This window comes from Peromyscus maniculatus, chromosome 20, assembly GCF_049852395.1.
Source record: "Peromyscus maniculatus bairdii isolate BWxNUB_F1_BW_parent chromosome 20, HU_Pman_BW_mat_3.1, whole genome shotgun sequence".
NCBI classification, from domain to species: domain Eukaryota; kingdom Metazoa; phylum Chordata; class Mammalia; order Rodentia; family Cricetidae; genus Peromyscus; species Peromyscus maniculatus.
Window position 1 is genome coordinate 49857488 of NC_134871.1, and position 16213 is coordinate 49873700.

The 16213-nt window shown below is 43.2% G+C and overlaps 1 protein-coding gene across 3 annotated transcripts in view; it reads right to left on the reverse strand.

Moving 5' to 3' along the window:
* Enthd1 (ENTH domain containing 1) overlaps positions 1–16213 on the reverse strand; it is a 116721-nt gene that overhangs the window by 54254 nt on the left and 46254 nt on the right. For all 3 annotated transcript variants that reach the window (XM_015997790.3, XM_076556393.1, XM_015997791.3), the window contains 2 exons: positions 12393–12511; positions 3951–4074 (listed from right to left, as the gene is read on the reverse strand). In XM_015997790.3, the coding sequence (XP_015853276.3) occupies positions 3951–4074; positions 12393–12511 (243 nt within the window). The remainder of the gene's footprint in view (positions 1–3950; positions 4075–12392; positions 12512–16213) is intronic.

Here is a 16213-nt window from a genome sequence, read left to right on the forward strand (position 1 = left end):
TCCAGGACAGGCACCAAAACTACAGAGAAACCCTATCTCGGAAAAAAAAAAAAAACTACAAATTTAAACATCTTATAATAGAGGTATTGGGAAAGTCATGTGAGACCACATTGAAAGGAGAAATTACTTAGCACATAAATTTTATAACAGTCATGACATTTTCACTGGGTCTTGCTATTTGAATAGGATTTTGTCAAATATTTATAATGTGATAGAAAACTGATAGACATTTTCCAAACTCACATACTGGCACATACACGTATGTACCAACGTGTATCCCACCCAATGCTTTTTTTCTTTAAATGTGGTATGACCCTCCAAGGAGAGGTAGTGGTCTACTCTCCTGTCTTCTGAGTTTTGGCAGGACTTTGTTAACTGCCTGGATGAACAGAACATACTGGAAGCATGATGGCATGGCTTCTGAGATTGATTATACAGCTTCTGCTGGGATTCTGTGCTCTGCTTGGACAGAATATGCTCACCCTGGGAACCCAGTCGACATGCTGTGAGGAAGCTCTCACTAGCCCATGTGGAAAGACCACTTAAATAGGCTCATGTGGAGAGGAACTGAGGCCCCCAGTGGATAGCCAGCAGCAATGGCCAGACACATGAGGGAGCAAGCCTTCAGAAGATGCCTGTCCTGGCCTTGGAGCTCCTCAGCTGAGGCCCAGACATCTATCCATCATGGAAGAGGCAAGCCATCCCCACTGTGCCTTGTCCTAATTCCTGACCCAGAGAATCCACGAACGTAATAAATGGTATTTACACCACAAAATTTAGACCAGCATGTTACTCTGGAACAAAGACCGTCTAAAGAGAAGGGACCACACACAGAATGTTACAGAACCCTGAGAGTACTGGCTGTTTGGGGTGATGGGTCCAGAAAGATTGGCTGGGATCAAACTATGGAAATTTCATGTGACAATATGAAAAAAAATTAGATTTATCTCCCTGGCAGCAGAGAGCTGTTGACAGTTGTGAAGCTGGGAAGTGAAATGCTAGGATCTGCATTTTAGCAAGCTAGGGAAAGGCTGGAGAAAAGAAAGGCTTAAAAATAGGAAAAGGATCTGGGGAGATGGCTCGGTGGATAAAGTGCTTGCTGCACAGAAGAGCAGGGTGGGCATGGAGGCTGCCTGCAGTCACAGCACTCAGGAAGCAGAGACAGGTTCCCGGGGCAAGCCCGCTAACAAGACTAGCAGGAAGCGGTGAGCTCTGGTTCAGTGAAAGACCCTGCCTCAGTAAACAAAGTGGAGAGCCACTGAGAACCACACCTGGCATTAACTTCAAGCCTCTTCCACACATGCTATGTGCATACACTTACACATACACACCCATACATGAACACACACACACACACACACACACACACACACACACACACACACACGCACACACACACACACACACCACATACTCATATATTAAAAATAACAGGAAGAGCCCCTCTGACTTAGATGGGTTCTGGCTAAGAAAAACAGCAGAGGCATTCCCTCATGGAGCACGTTCTGTGGCTTCTCCTCCTCAGGGTGGCCTCTGATTCTCACCTATACACAACTTCACTTGTGTTAAAGTGTTAGAGGGAAAACACATATTCATACAAAAGCCCACCTTGGCTGTACTTATTAGTATCTGCAGAACCAAAAGCAACCAGGGTGTCCTATAGAGGGCAAGTCAATAAGCTGGCCCATCTTATTCTGCACTCAGAAGAAAGGGGTGGTCCAGCCATGAGGAGAACTTTCAAGAAGCCCGTCTGAAGTGGTTACTGATGCATGATTCCAATGCTCTAACAGTCTAAGAAAGGGAAACTATGGAGACAGTAAAAAGGTCAGTGGCTGACAGGGCTGAGGGAGGCAGGGGTGAATAGTGGAGCACAGAGGGACCACGGGACGAGGCCACACGGGGTGGTAATAGTTATGTATGCCATGCTATTCAAACCCACAGAATGTCCCACACCAAGAGTGAGCTGGGACAAAGCTACAGACTTGGAATGGCCATCGCATCAACCCAAGTTTGACTGTGATAAATGTGGAGAGCGACAAGCTGTGTATGTTCTGCACAGGAGCAGAGACACTGCACTTTCCACTGAGCTCTGCTTGACTCCAAAACTGCTCTCAAAAAGAAAGTCTATATTTGAAATGCTAGGAGGAAAAAATGCTAGGCGATGTTAGAATACAAGCAAGTTTCCCTTACTGCTTTTCCTTCAAGCTTTTGGATCTGGGCCGTTTGCTGTAAAGGGTGTTATAAGAATACTAAGCAAGGCAGATGCGGTGACGTTTGCCTTCAATCCCAGCACCCAGGAGGCAGAGGCAGGTGCATCTCTGCGAGTTATTTCCAGGATAGCCTGGTCTACATGGTGAGTTCCAGGCCAGCGAAAGCTACATAGTGAGACACTGTCTCAAAAATTAATTAATTAATTAAAGATGTAAATGTCAAGCAAACTGTCTCAAAATTACAGCCATTTATAACAATTACCTGTGCAAATGCCATTCCACACAAATATCAATACAACCTCAAGGTTTTTTTTTTATATTTATTAAAGTATTCTTTAAGTTCTTAAAAGACTTTAGAAAAACTAGTTATAAATGTGTGCTTGTAAGGAAAGCAAGTCTATACTAAGACACTGTGGTCCAAGAAAGGGAGCAGAAAGAACCTAAACCACGAGGAACAGCCGCTGTGAGACAAGAGAGGATGACTGGGAGAGAGAGAAGCAAGAGGCGAGGCATGAGGGGTACCGAGGACGTCTCATTCACAGAAAAGACAGACAAGGGGTGAGGGGTACCGAGGACGTCTCATTCACATCTTGGTGAAGGATGGTCCACCCTACTTGCAGAGCAAGCCTAGAGGAAAAGACTATTGCAGAGAGGATGCAGCATTGTGTGTAGTGTGCACTTAACATGCATGCCGTGAGGCCGGGGCTCCATCTTCAGCTCCAAACTGTATTGCAAATTGGGACTTCACGTAGAGCAGAGACAGGAGGAAGAGTTCAACCAGAGCCAGACTGCAGAGGGTCCTGACAGCAGCAGAGCCCGGATGGGACCAACACTGTCATTTACTAGCGGTGACTTTGGTGTCATTTTGTATAATCTTATCCTGTGCCCTTGCCCTCCAGGTTTCTGAGACAGGGTCTTACACTGCAGTCCAGGTTGGCTTGGATGTGGCGATCCTTCTGTCTCACCAGCCCGCGTGGTGGGACTGCAACTGTAGCCATCACACCCAGATTTATACTGTACCCTTTTCTAATGTTAATTATTCAAGAGATGATTAAGTAATTAATCAAGAGATGATTAAGTAAGCTGTGGGAATGAACTATGTATTATGTGTATTCACATTTTCACTTAATGCCTACTTTAGAAGGATCTCAGTCATTAAACTTCATCAAAAATAAGTTACATTTAAAAAAAAAACATGTTAAAATTGGGCTGCAGAGGTGGCTCAGCAGTTAAGGGCACTGGCTGCTCTTGCAAAGGACACAGGCTCAATACCCAGCACCCACATGGTGACTCACAATCACAATCGGCTCTAAGTCCAGTTCCAGGGGGTCTGCCGCCCTCTTCTGGCCTCTATGGCACAAAGGCACACTTGTGGTGCACAGACAAGTATGCATGCAAAAACCTCATACATATTTAAAAAATAAAAATAAATCGTTTTTAAGTACAGAAAATTAGTTCTGCTCGTTAACGCTTTCAAAAATGGTTTAAATTTACAGTTAATTTTTAAATGAAATGAAAAAAAAGAAAGAACTAAAAACCAGTGAAGCAAGTGACTGACAAAATGGGAGTCTAAGGCCACGCCTGGGTTAGATTTATCATACAATCCTGTCCGAGATTATAAATGACAAACAAAGTCAACTGTTGCTATATTTCAAAATCAAATCTTATATTTGTGTAGACTTCTCTTCCAGTGAATCTAACTCATGTCTCTGGAGAAATTTCCATCCATAACCAAATTACCTGCATCCCAGAGGTTGCAGACTTCTGCTTCCCCTTCTGACAGCCAGGAAGTGGGAGAGGTGATGGAAGGAGGTATGGCAGGCAAGAGTTGCTTCGGACACTCATCATGCAACAATGTTAGGTCCTGACAGAAACGAGAAAGGATACATGCATTGAAAAACAAAAACTGCACCAGATATGGTTCAGCCTTTAAGAGTATATACTGTCATTGGAAGGACTGGAGCTGGATTCCAGCATGAGCATCCAACAGCTCACAACTGCCTGTCACTCCAGCTCCAGGAGAATTGATGTCTCTGGCCTCAGAAGGCACTTGCACTCATGTGCACATACCCAGACACGTGATCAAAAGAAAAGCGGTGTGTGTGTGTGTGTGTGTGTGTGTGTGTGTGTGTGTGTGTGTGTGTGTGTTGGCTAGTGTTATGTCAACTTGATATAAGTTACAGTCACTGGAGAGGAGGGAGCCTCATCTGAGAAAATGCTTCCATAAGATCAGGCTGTAGTCAACCCTGTAAGGCATTTTCTTAATCAGTGATTGATGGGGGAGGGGGACTAGCCCATTGTGGGTGGAACCACCCCTGTGGGCGGAACCACCTTTGGCCAGTGGTCCTGGGGTCTGTAAGAAAGCAGGCTGAGCAAGCCATGTGGAACAAGCCAGTAAGTAGCACTCTCCATGACCTCTGCATCAGACCTGCCTCCAGGATCCTACCCAGCTTAAGTTCCTGCCCTCCCTGCTTTGATGACAATCGTTACATGGAACTGTGAGTGAAATAAATCTTTTCTTCCCCAAATTGTTTTTGGCCATGGTGTTTCATCATAGCAATAGTAACCCTAACTAGGACATCATGTTTGGGATATGACATGAACTCAGCCAGGAGACACAGCATTTCTATCCCAGACTCTAACAAATCTGTTTGGCCTGTCTGTAATTTTGACATTTAAAGTGTGTCATATAAATGGGACCAAACAGTATGCAACCCTTTAGGACTGGCTCTTTTCATCCAGCACAGTTCCTAGAGATGCACCCAAGTTGTTGTGCACAGGAAAAGTCCCGTCCTCTTCACTGCTGAGGTGTACACCAGACACTGATGTTTAACCCATTCAAATACATCTGGGTTCTTTTTAGATTTGGGCCATTACAGATAAAATTGATGGGTGCAGGTTTTTAATATGATGTAAGTAAATTTCCATATCTATGAGATAATGGCTAGGGGTGCCATTGTTGGAGTACATGGGTGGGTGACATATTCAGGTTTTGTTGTTTTTGAGACAGGATCTCTCTATGTAGCTCTGGCTGACCTGGAACTCAGAGATCCATCTGCCTCTGCCTCCTGAGTCTTGGAATTAATTGTACCCAGCACAGACACATATTCAGTTGGTTCCATTTTTAAAGATTTATTTATTTATTGTATATGAATGTTTTGCCTGCATGTGTATCAATGCATCATTGTATCCCTGGTGCCCAAAGGCCAGAAGAGGATATTGGATCCCTTGGAACTGGACTTACAGGCGGTGTGAGCTGCCATGTGATGCTGAAAACCAAACCTGGGTCCTCTAAAGAGCAGGATGCTTTTAACCATAAGCCCTGCCTCTGCTTTGTGTGTTTCATTCTATAATATACTACTAAATTGTGGTGACTTCACCCTTTTAAATTCCTACCAGCAAAACAGGAGCGGTCTGATCCCTCCGCATCCTCATCAGCAGTGGTACTGTCACTGTTTCAGTTTCAGCCATTCTGATAATGTCACTGTATGTGCCTCCAGGCTGACAATGCTGGCTATCTCTCCCAGCATTTCTTTGTTATCCATATTTGCTGAAATACTATTCATATTGTTTGCCCACCATCTGGTTTCAAGTTTGCTGAGCTTTTCCATAAATGGGTGCTGGACTCTATCAAATACATTACTCTATCAAGTGAAATTATCTTATGATTTTTTCTTTAGCTTGCTGACAAGACACATTACATGAACTCAGATTGATATGCCACCAACTCAAGTCAAGCCTAGCAGACTATGACAATCTCTTCTATCTTGTATCTGTATCTTCTTTCTTCCATGCTAAGGATATAAAAGATAATGCAAACAGTGTATCCATGGTTACCTGTTGGATTTTGCACCCATTAAACTCATCATCTCAGAGCAAGAATACTATCATTGCAGAAGAAAAAACCCAAATGAATGCAAGGTACATTAATTTCATTTTATACTTTAGTAATTACATTTTATAATGATTCAAAGCTTTCCAGGTTCTCAAGGACAAAAATCTGTGTGTGTGTGTGTGTGTGTGTGTGTGTGTGTGTGTGTGTGTGTGTAAATCTACATCCTACATTGATGAGAAAACGTGGTATCTGTTATCTGAGTCTGGCTTATTTAACCACAATGTTCATGGCAGTTTTATTCATGATTGACAAAATTCGGAAGGAAGCTTTGGTAGATAAATGGGTGAATGCTATATCCAGACAGTAAAATGTCATTTAGTGCTAAAAAGAAATGCACCCTTCTACATATTTAACCATTTCCATTGAGTTGTGTGTATGTGTACACGTGCACGTGTACATGCATGCATGCAAGAGCAAATGCGTATGCACAAGCATTTGAAGGTTGGAGGATCATGTGGGGTATCCTCTTTCACTCTATGCCTTATTCTCTTGAGACATGGTCTCCTGACACTGAACCTTGAGTTCACTGGGTGTTGTAGTAATACTCCTGTCTCTGCCCCCACTCCCCGTCCCTCCATCCAGCGCTGCACTCACAGATGCTCATGGTCACACACCCCTCTTTCTGTGGGTACTCGGGATCTGAACTCAGATCCTCATGCTTGCCTAGCAAGTGCTCTCACTGACTGATCCAGCTCTTCAGCCCCACAAATAAAATCCTTAGCAGAACAGAGCTTTCAAAGTAGAGCAGGGCTCACCAGAGTATTACTTTCAAAACTAAGGAAACCTTTTATGTTTATAATTGACACTGGTCTGTTTTCTTTCTTCCTACTCTCCAGAGTTTTTATAATTAAGTTTGATAATAAGGTTATTTGTAGCTTTTACTACCTCAAAAGCAAAAACTAAACCAAACAAACAAACAAAAAAACCTTCTTTCCTGTCTGAGGAAACTGGAAAAAAAAACAAAAAACAAAAAAAACCAAGGTTGCAATTTTTTTTTGGTTGCAGCTGTTCCCATAGCAACTGATAGGGATGTTGTGAAGTGGTTCACATAAAATTAAGGCTGACCAAAACCTTCTATGTTGCTGTGAGTTGCTAAATCAATAGTGATGGATGATAAATGTCTGTTCTTATGCTTCCGCTAAGTGTTTTGCAAACTGAAGACTATACAAATTTGCCCTTGGTTTATTTCTGTGATTTGTCCTATTTGCAGAAATCTGAACTCACCAGAGTTGCTAGAGAAGTGGAAATTATGCTTATTCTAATTATGTTTGTTCATCACCCCCATCTCTGCTACATCATTGCTTCTGCTTAGAAGTCCATTTTAATGCCTATATTTGTGCTTTCATTATTATTTTTCAGATTAGAAAATACTCAGGGCAAACCACCAAACCACATGAATGGTAAAGAGTGAAGAGCAAAGGTCCTGCTCACTTCTCCAAAGGGGTTGAGTTCCTCCACCTGGACAACGTGAGTAAGTACTCAGCCATGTTCATCATTGAGTGCTGCCCCCACACAGGTTTCTTTCACTGAAGTATACATCACAAATGTGCTTCTCTCAGGACAGAGCTGAGCTGTACTCCTGATGTGAAAACGAACTTAATCATCCCCTATTGGTAATCATTTCAGGATTTTTCTTGTTTCTATCTATTAAAATTGCTGCAATAAAAAGGCTTCATCCAGCCACCTTTTCAGGCTGTACCTTCACGGTGGCATTGCTGCGTACTCATATGGACTTGTTTTGAGTTTGAACGGCGCCAAATTATGCTCTCCAAAGTCGCACCTGCTTGTATCCAGCAGGGTGTTGGAGTGACTCTGCCTCTCAGTGCAGAGGCAGGTTGGTAGCAATTAAACATTTCTGCATCAGTGGGAAAGGCACACAATTTTCTTTGACCTAATTACATACAAGACTGAATGATAGTTTGTAAGGTACCTCATCTTTCATGTGTATATGTTTGGTGCTATAGATTGGATTCAGGGCCTTAAGCACATAAAGCATTCTCTACCACTCAGCTACAGCTACAGCCCCCTGCCTATCAACTTCTTAAAGAAACTTACTATATTCATTTGTTCATTTTGGGAGTGTAGGGGAGGGGGCACGCATGCCATAGTTCACACACAGATGTCAGAGCATAACTTGTCAGAGTCCGTTCTCTCCTTCCATCATGTGGGTCCCAGGGATTGAACTCAGGTCCCAGGATTGGCAGCAAGCACCCTCACCCACAGAGCCATCCTGACTGCCCTCTATAAAACTGTTGCTCTATTGAAGAAGTATCTCATTATCAGCTTATTGTTCATTTTCAGTTTTTAACTTCTTAAAAATTTTTACTTTGTTTTTTGCCTTATAGAAGTCTTTAACTTTTATGTAGCCAAATCAACTCACTCGGGTCTGTAGTTTGCACTCGATACACTCCTGATGCCATTCATGCTTTGGGTTTGGGCAATGGTCTAATGACACATGCTGGTCATTGTTGTATAGAGTAGTTTCCTGAAAAGCCCTCCCCGAGCTGCTTATAGACCCCTTCCTGCACTCCGGAGACTCCAATCTCTGTACTCTGTCTTTCCCAGACTCCTATTGCTGGACTCTTGTGGTACATACACTTTCACTGGCCTCTTGCACTTATTAATGGGCATTAAACTTTCCTCCATGTCTTTATGGATTACCAGCTCATTTCTTTTTATTTTAATTTTTATTAGAAGGTTTAAGTTTACATAATGAGAATTAATGGAATGTGGATAGCACCAAAATAAAAAATGAAACTTGGGGCTGGAGCAGTGGCTCAGTCAGCAAGAGCACAGGCATGAGAACCCAAGTTCAGATCCCCGGTACCCATGTTAAAAAAGCTGGGCGTGACCACGAGCATCAGCGCTCTTCCAGAGGATCAGAGTTCAGTTCCCAGCATCCACATCTGTTGGCTTACAACTGTCTGTAACTCCAGTTCCAGGGGATCCAACACCTTTGGCCTACAAGGCATTGCACATATGAGACACTCACTCATACACACCCATATAAACAAATCTTTAAAATATATTTTAAAATAATTTTGTTTCTTTTAAGATAATTTTCTCTCAATTGTAGAAAGAGAATAGTTAAAGAGGTTTCTATTTGAGTTTTTTAAGACACATTTTAGAGCCACCTCACTCTGCCCAAGCCCTGGACAACACTGCTCCCTTCTGCACGGGGAAACAAGAGGCTGGCCGTTCGTGCAGATGAGCAAGCGTAGGTAGTTCACTGCAACAACAATTAGCTCTACTGCTCAACTTGCTAGGGTTTGTCTTCCGCTATAGGAACAGACAGCTAGAGAAGACACATTGGACTTCACTGAATGTGTAACAGGAGATCATGCTTGTCAAGAGGGTGATGGGATACTGTTAACACACAATCATGCCTTAAAAGGGTGAAAACTCAGCTTCTAGAATACTTCCTGTGAAAGTAGTTATCATTTTCTTACTAATACAAAATATGTTATTATGTAAAACAGGAACTGAGGGCTCCTCTAAAACAAGATAAAAATGTCAAGATTTAAAGATTGATACAAGAAATCAGGTGGCATTTGATGTCTCTGGCTCTACTACACAGAGGGATATTCAAGTCTGTTTTCTACTGAAAAGCTATCAGCATCAAATAAATTAATAGTAAATTTCAAAATCGTTTGACCTCAAATCTTATCTTTTAAATTTAGCTAGTTTTTTTAATCTGTAAGTTGTTGTGCCTTAAGAAACAGTAAAACTGCCGGGCAGTGGTGGCGCACGCCTTTAATCCCAGCACTTGGGAGGCAGAGGCAGGCAGATCTCTGTGAGTTCGAGGCCAGCCTGGGCTACCAAGTGAGTTCCAGGAAAGGCACAAAGCTACACAGAGAAACCCTGTCTCGAAAAACCAAAAAAAAAAAAAAAAAAAAAGAAAAAAGAAACAGTAAAACTGAACTATATAAATCCCTTTCCCAGTTCCTAGGAAAGCCCTTAAATCCAGTGCCTAAAAGGATTGAGGAAGGAAGTCAGTCAAGAACTCAAACCCCTTCCCAGGAAAGGCAGCAGATGGTCAAGGAGCAGCTTTCACAGGAAAGGAAGAGCAGGTGGCACACTAGGAACCGGATCTCTATTCCTAAAGGAAGGAAGCAGGGACAGCCCGAGGGAGCATGCCACCGAGGGAGACGAGGGGACACACACACTCCCCTAGCAGCTGACCACATGATGGACACACTTCCCTGGCAGCTGGCCCTCCACACCCTGTGTGCTATGGACCAGACAGGCACTATCTCTGACATCAGAGGAAGAGGGGAGCCTCAGCTGCCAGTGTGAATCCTGCTGCTAGCCCTGCAGAAGGGCAGGAGCAGGCCAATGAGGACCTGTTGGACAGGGACACACACACACACACACACACACCATGACCCGTGCAAGAAAAGCTTATGATCCAATATTCTAAAATCAAAACAGGTCCCTCTTGACAAAATGAAAAGAAGCAAATCTAAAAAGCACTAAAAGGAACTATGTGCAGATGCCTCAGAAAGACAAGAGAGAGGATGGTCTCTGGAGGAGAAGCCAGGGCTGCTGCTGTGTCTGCTGTCCCAGCCCTCTCCACTCTAAATGCTGGGTGTTTCTAAAGGGGTTTTCATCTGAAGTCTGTCTCTGTGCTTCTATCAAACCTGGAAAAACTCTTTAGTATTACTATTGTTACTTACAGAAAAGTACAAGAACAGAACCAAGTAAGGGTGAGTGAACAGAAGCAGCCTGAGGTCCTGGGAGTGAAGGCAGCCACTCAAGTGAAAACACTCCCAGGACAAGCCCAACAAATGGAAGGAAGGACACAGGGACTAGAAGACAGCCTGAAATGCATCAGGAAGATGGAGACAAGAAATAACTGGCAGATTAAATGGTCCAAATGAGTACCTAATAGAATTCCAAAGCAAGAGAAAAAAGTAGCATTTGAAGAGCCGTGTGTTAGAACCAGCAATATGCGTTGACACGTGCAAGCCTAATGAGAATAAGGTGTGGGTCTGAGGTCGGAGGACACAGAAGGGTACAGCAGGCGCTGGTTCTGGTTCTGGTGGCTCCTTTGCACAGGAGAGTACTATGGAGAGAAAACATGAAAAGAAGAAGAAAATGGAGACACCGGGCTCTTGTGAACGGATCTCTGTGTGCATGGACAAGGAAGCTGGTGTGGGCCTTCCCCTGAGCAGAGAGTAAGTGGCACAGTGGTGGGATAAACTGAGGAGGAAGCTGCCTCATCTGTTGGCTGCCTTGGCGCCTGCTTCCAAGCTTTGGTCAGAAGCTGTACTCTGGAGGTCCCTCTGGCCAGAGCAGACGCCCCGAGTGGTCCGGGAGATGAGCATGCTCAGTGGTGATGACCAGGCAGGCCTGGGAATATGCTTTTCCCATTCCTGTTTCAACTCCTGCAGCGGCAGGTCTCCCTTAAAGGCTGCAGCTGCTTGGGGTGCTAAAGACAAAGAATCAACGTGGGCCTCAGTCCTTCAGGGGTGACCCTCTTCTTATACTGGGGCAGAGAGACGTGTTCCCCACCCTACAATCCATGCCCCCACTTATCCATGAGGCTCCACCCTCCAGAGGGACTACTGTCCATTGTTGTGGGGAGGGAGGGGGACATTGTTTTCTTCAGTGACGTAGCCACAGACAAGTTGCCCTTGCTCCACTAAATCCTCTCCCACCGGGGCTTGGGCAAGTAAATCTTACTGAACTCAGTGGCCACACAACAAAAGACATGAATGGAGGAGGGGTGAGCCCTCATGGGCTCCTCCCCCATCCATGATGAAATGTTGTCAGACCTAATCTTGTGCAGGACTTGCTGAGAAGAAGGGTTCCGTGGGAGGAAGGGGATACGGAAGGAAAATGGGGATGAAAATGTTTCAATTATCTGTCAACAGAGGGGGAAGCAAAGAGAAGATCGCTTAAGACTACTGTTTTGTCAACTTCCTGTAGAGTTATAATAAAGACTTTTTTTAAGGCTATGGATATAGCTCAGTGGTAGAGTGTTTGCCCAGCATACACTGGGTTCCATGCCCAGCACTACAAAATAGATAAATGAACAGCACAAACTGTAAGATAAAGGAACACTCAACCCAATTTTCCATTGCTGATATTTAAAGCCTGAGTAATGGAACACCAATGCCAAGGACAGTGCATCTTCTGCACGAGACAGGGAAGACGGAGCAGGCAGGCAGACAAGCAGCCTTGCAGACACGCTTGATCTCCAGAGCTGCAAAAGACTGCACTCAGGTTTTAACGTGCATGCTTGGTTACCTGGCACAGTGGCAAAGGGAACTGGAGCATCTCACCTCTGTTGATTTCCACTTCTTCATCCTGAGTGGATGAGAGTCCTTGGCCAGGGAGGGTCCAGCAGGCGAGGGGATGTCCTGGCACTGTTCCAGCCTCAGCCTGGCCTTGGAGGTGTTTTCTGCCAACAACATAAAACTCAGGTTTTACTTTGGGGGAAAAAGTGTTATTTTTGTATTTGTATATAACTTTAATTACTTCTGAAGATTAATTCTGCCTACTAAATATACACCACGCACCAACATCCACCTCTGAGGATGCACTGCTTTATAACATTAGCAAGCCCAGAGGGGTCTAAACTCTATTTGAAGTCCATGGCCCTGTTTTATCTCAGCAATTCTGTTGTAGTTTTGTTATCTGAAGTATTTTAAAACTAATGTAAAATGTAGCGGCGGCTACAGTGTAACACACAGCAACATATAACAAACGAGAACTTCAAAAGGTAAAAACTATTCAGAGGGAATTTCAGCATTGCAAGAACGATGACCATAATTATTAGACTATCTACGGAGTCATTATCCTGCAAAGTGAATTTCATGTGTTCTGTGTCGGAGGAAATGTGTAGATTATTTGAGGAGGCAAATAAGCCTTTAATGGAAAACAAAAATTTTAAGCATAAAAGAGAAAATACGCCAGATAAACTGGTATCTGTTTGTTTATTACATTTGGCATTTTTTTCAGTTTAATATGCTTTGCCTTCCTGGATTAGTTACTGTCTATTAGTAGCAGCTCTAAAGGTGAACCTTTAAGTGAGGATGCAGCTCAGCTGTATAGCATTCCCCCAGCATACATGAACACTAAAAAAGAAAATGTCTAAAAGTATTAAAGCTACTCTATCTTGACATGCTATGGTAGACAATAAGAGGTATAAGATAGCTGTCTTCATACTGGTGTCCGCACACTTGTGGGGAAACCTAAGTACCCCCCAGGGGCTTATGAAATCAAAATTATTTTGTTTTGTTTTTTGAGACAGGGTTTCTCCATGTAGTTCTGGTGCCTGTCCTGAATATCGCTCTGTAGACCACGCTGGCCTCGAACTCACAGAGATCCACCTGGCTCTGCCTCCCGAGTGCTGGGATTAAAGGCGTGCACCACCACCGCCCGGCCACACTGACCTTTTTAAAGGAATCAATTTCCAGCTCTGCAACATCTGCAGATCTTTCTTCCAAAAGCCCATCTGCCTGGGAGGGCTTGGCCAGCTCTCTCCTCTTTGCCATTCATCATCTCCCCTACTTCACAAAGCAAAGACACATCATCCATCCACTTTGTGAATGAGTCTTCTTCACCAAACATAAGGTGCCAATAGTAGACACAGCAAAAACAGCAAGCCACGTCAAGACAGGGAAGCCCCAGTATATTGCCCCATACATAGTCTTTTGAAGGCTAAGTAATGGCGATATGGGATACTTACACCAGTCCAAACCAGGCCACCTGATTCAGAAAAACTGTATCACAGCGTGGAGCAGCAGGACAGGTGACCAATTTCATTTAATATCCACATGATTTCCATCCCCAACTATGGTCAAAGAACACACCACTCCTAAGGAAGAGTCCCCTGAGAGCAGAGTAATGAAAGCCTGTGTGTATGGGGGGTGGGCATCCTTATGTTATTCATGCAACAGTTCACAAGGCTCCAAGCCTGAGCTAGTCACCTTAGGAAAGGATTTAGGAGTCCTACGGCAGCATGGTGGTGTACGCCTAAAATCCTAGCATTGAGGAGGCAGAGGCAGGAGGATCCTGAGATCAGGGTCAGTATCTGCTACATACAGATTCGAAGGCCAGACTGGGCTCCATGAGATACCAGTGTAAGTATTTCATATTGCCATTACTTTGCCTTCAATGGGGCAAAATAATGGCAAGCAAGATGGCTTAGCAGGTAAAGGCACTACACGTTGTTCTCTGACCTCCATTCACATGCTATGATATGTATGGGCACACATACACATGCACTTATGCACCCAAAATAAGTAAATAAAATATAATAATTATAAAATATGTAGAGATTTGAAGGTTGTCTTAGTTGGGGTTTCTACTGCTATGAAGAGACACCATGACCACAGCATCTCTTATAAAGGAAAACGTTTAATTGGGGCTGGCTTACAAGTCAGAAGTTTAGTCCACTTTCATCATGGTGGCATGCAGGCAGACACGATACTGGAGAAGTTCTACATCTTGATTCACAGGCAGCAGAAGGAGACTGTGTACCATACTGGGCATAGCTTGAGCATATGAGACCTCAAAGCCTGCCTCCACAGTGATGCACCTCCTTCAACAAGGCCACACCTACTCTAACACCTCCTAATTTGTCCCAAGCATTCAAACACAAGAGTCTATGGGGGCCATTCCTATTCAAACCACCACAAAGGAAATAGGATAAATGCTTATATTTATTAGAATAAATAAGACATTTTATGGAGAAAAGGACACTTGAAATCCAATTCAATTTATTGTTTTCACAGTGAGGGTTGTGTTTGCCAAGTAGATTATATGGTAGATATTTTCCAAAAGTTGCATAAACCAAATCTACTGTTATGAAGAACTGAAAACATTTCAAGTATAAACTATAAAATCAGCTTCTGAAAAACACATTACACTGACAGTTATAAGGCAGTTAGTATTTTCATTTTCCTGCAATGTTTGATTATGTTAGGTTAGAGAAAAAGTTTAATTAATAGTTGATAAATTTTAGTGAAGTGTTTTTTGTATTATTCCTAGAAATTGAAAAAGTAAATTACTGCTAATGACTGTTTAGAAAAATCTTTCCCCAAACAATGTGTTCCCAACTCTTTGCTTTCAAAAGCATGGAAGAAAAGACCTCATCAAGTGACAGTTGACAAGAGATAGGAAATATTTCTATAATAAGTCACCAGGTAATTGTTGGCACATTACTTGGAAGGAATTCACAGGACTGACTGACAGTGATACAATAAAGTACCTTCTATCCTGGCTATGATTTATGTGAACAAGTTTTCACAGTACTTATATCTATAAAAATCATGAAATAAAATGGATATTGTGACATGCTTACAGCAAGCAATGAGTGGTACTCATATATGGGTGAATGGTCCCTCTTAGCTCATAAAAGCATGTGCTTCCAATTAAGTTAGATTCTTTATGTGTGATAAGTACTTATAAGAATGTATTATGAATTCAGTGGTTTTGATAGATTGTGTACTAGAAAGCATTCTAGCCTGGCATGATGGCTGCATGTCTGTATGCCCACTCTTGGGGCAGACACGGGGGAATGGCTAAGTTTGAAGTCAGCCTGGATATTCAGCCTGGGCTCTATGGTGAGATTCGGCTTCAAAAAACACAATTTATTCATGTATTTGGTATTTTAAAAAGACTTTCAAGCATGAAAACACTACATATAAAGATAAGTCTCAGTGAGGGATGTGAAACCAATTCCGACTTCACCGAGAGGAAGGACTGACACCGAGTTTCTGTGGTTCCGGACCCTGTGTTTTAAGCTAATGACTGCAGGTCTCAATCCTAATGGTCCTCACACTCCTTAAGATGTGAGATGGAGTGGGGAGAGCAGCAGAGGTTAAGAGCACGTACTGCTATTGCAGAAGAGCTGAGTTTGGTTGTCAGCACCCACATCAGGTGTCAGTCTGGAACTCCAGCTGCAGAGGACTAAGCCCTCTTCTGGTCTCCACTAGCACTCACTCATGTGCACAAACCCACACAGAGATGCACATATAGACATACACATAATTGAAAATAAAAATAAAAAAGTGACAATATATGGGGTGTAATTTCCTTCTCCCCTCCCTCTCTTTTTGGTACTGGACATTAAACTGGGTATTATTCATGCTAGGCA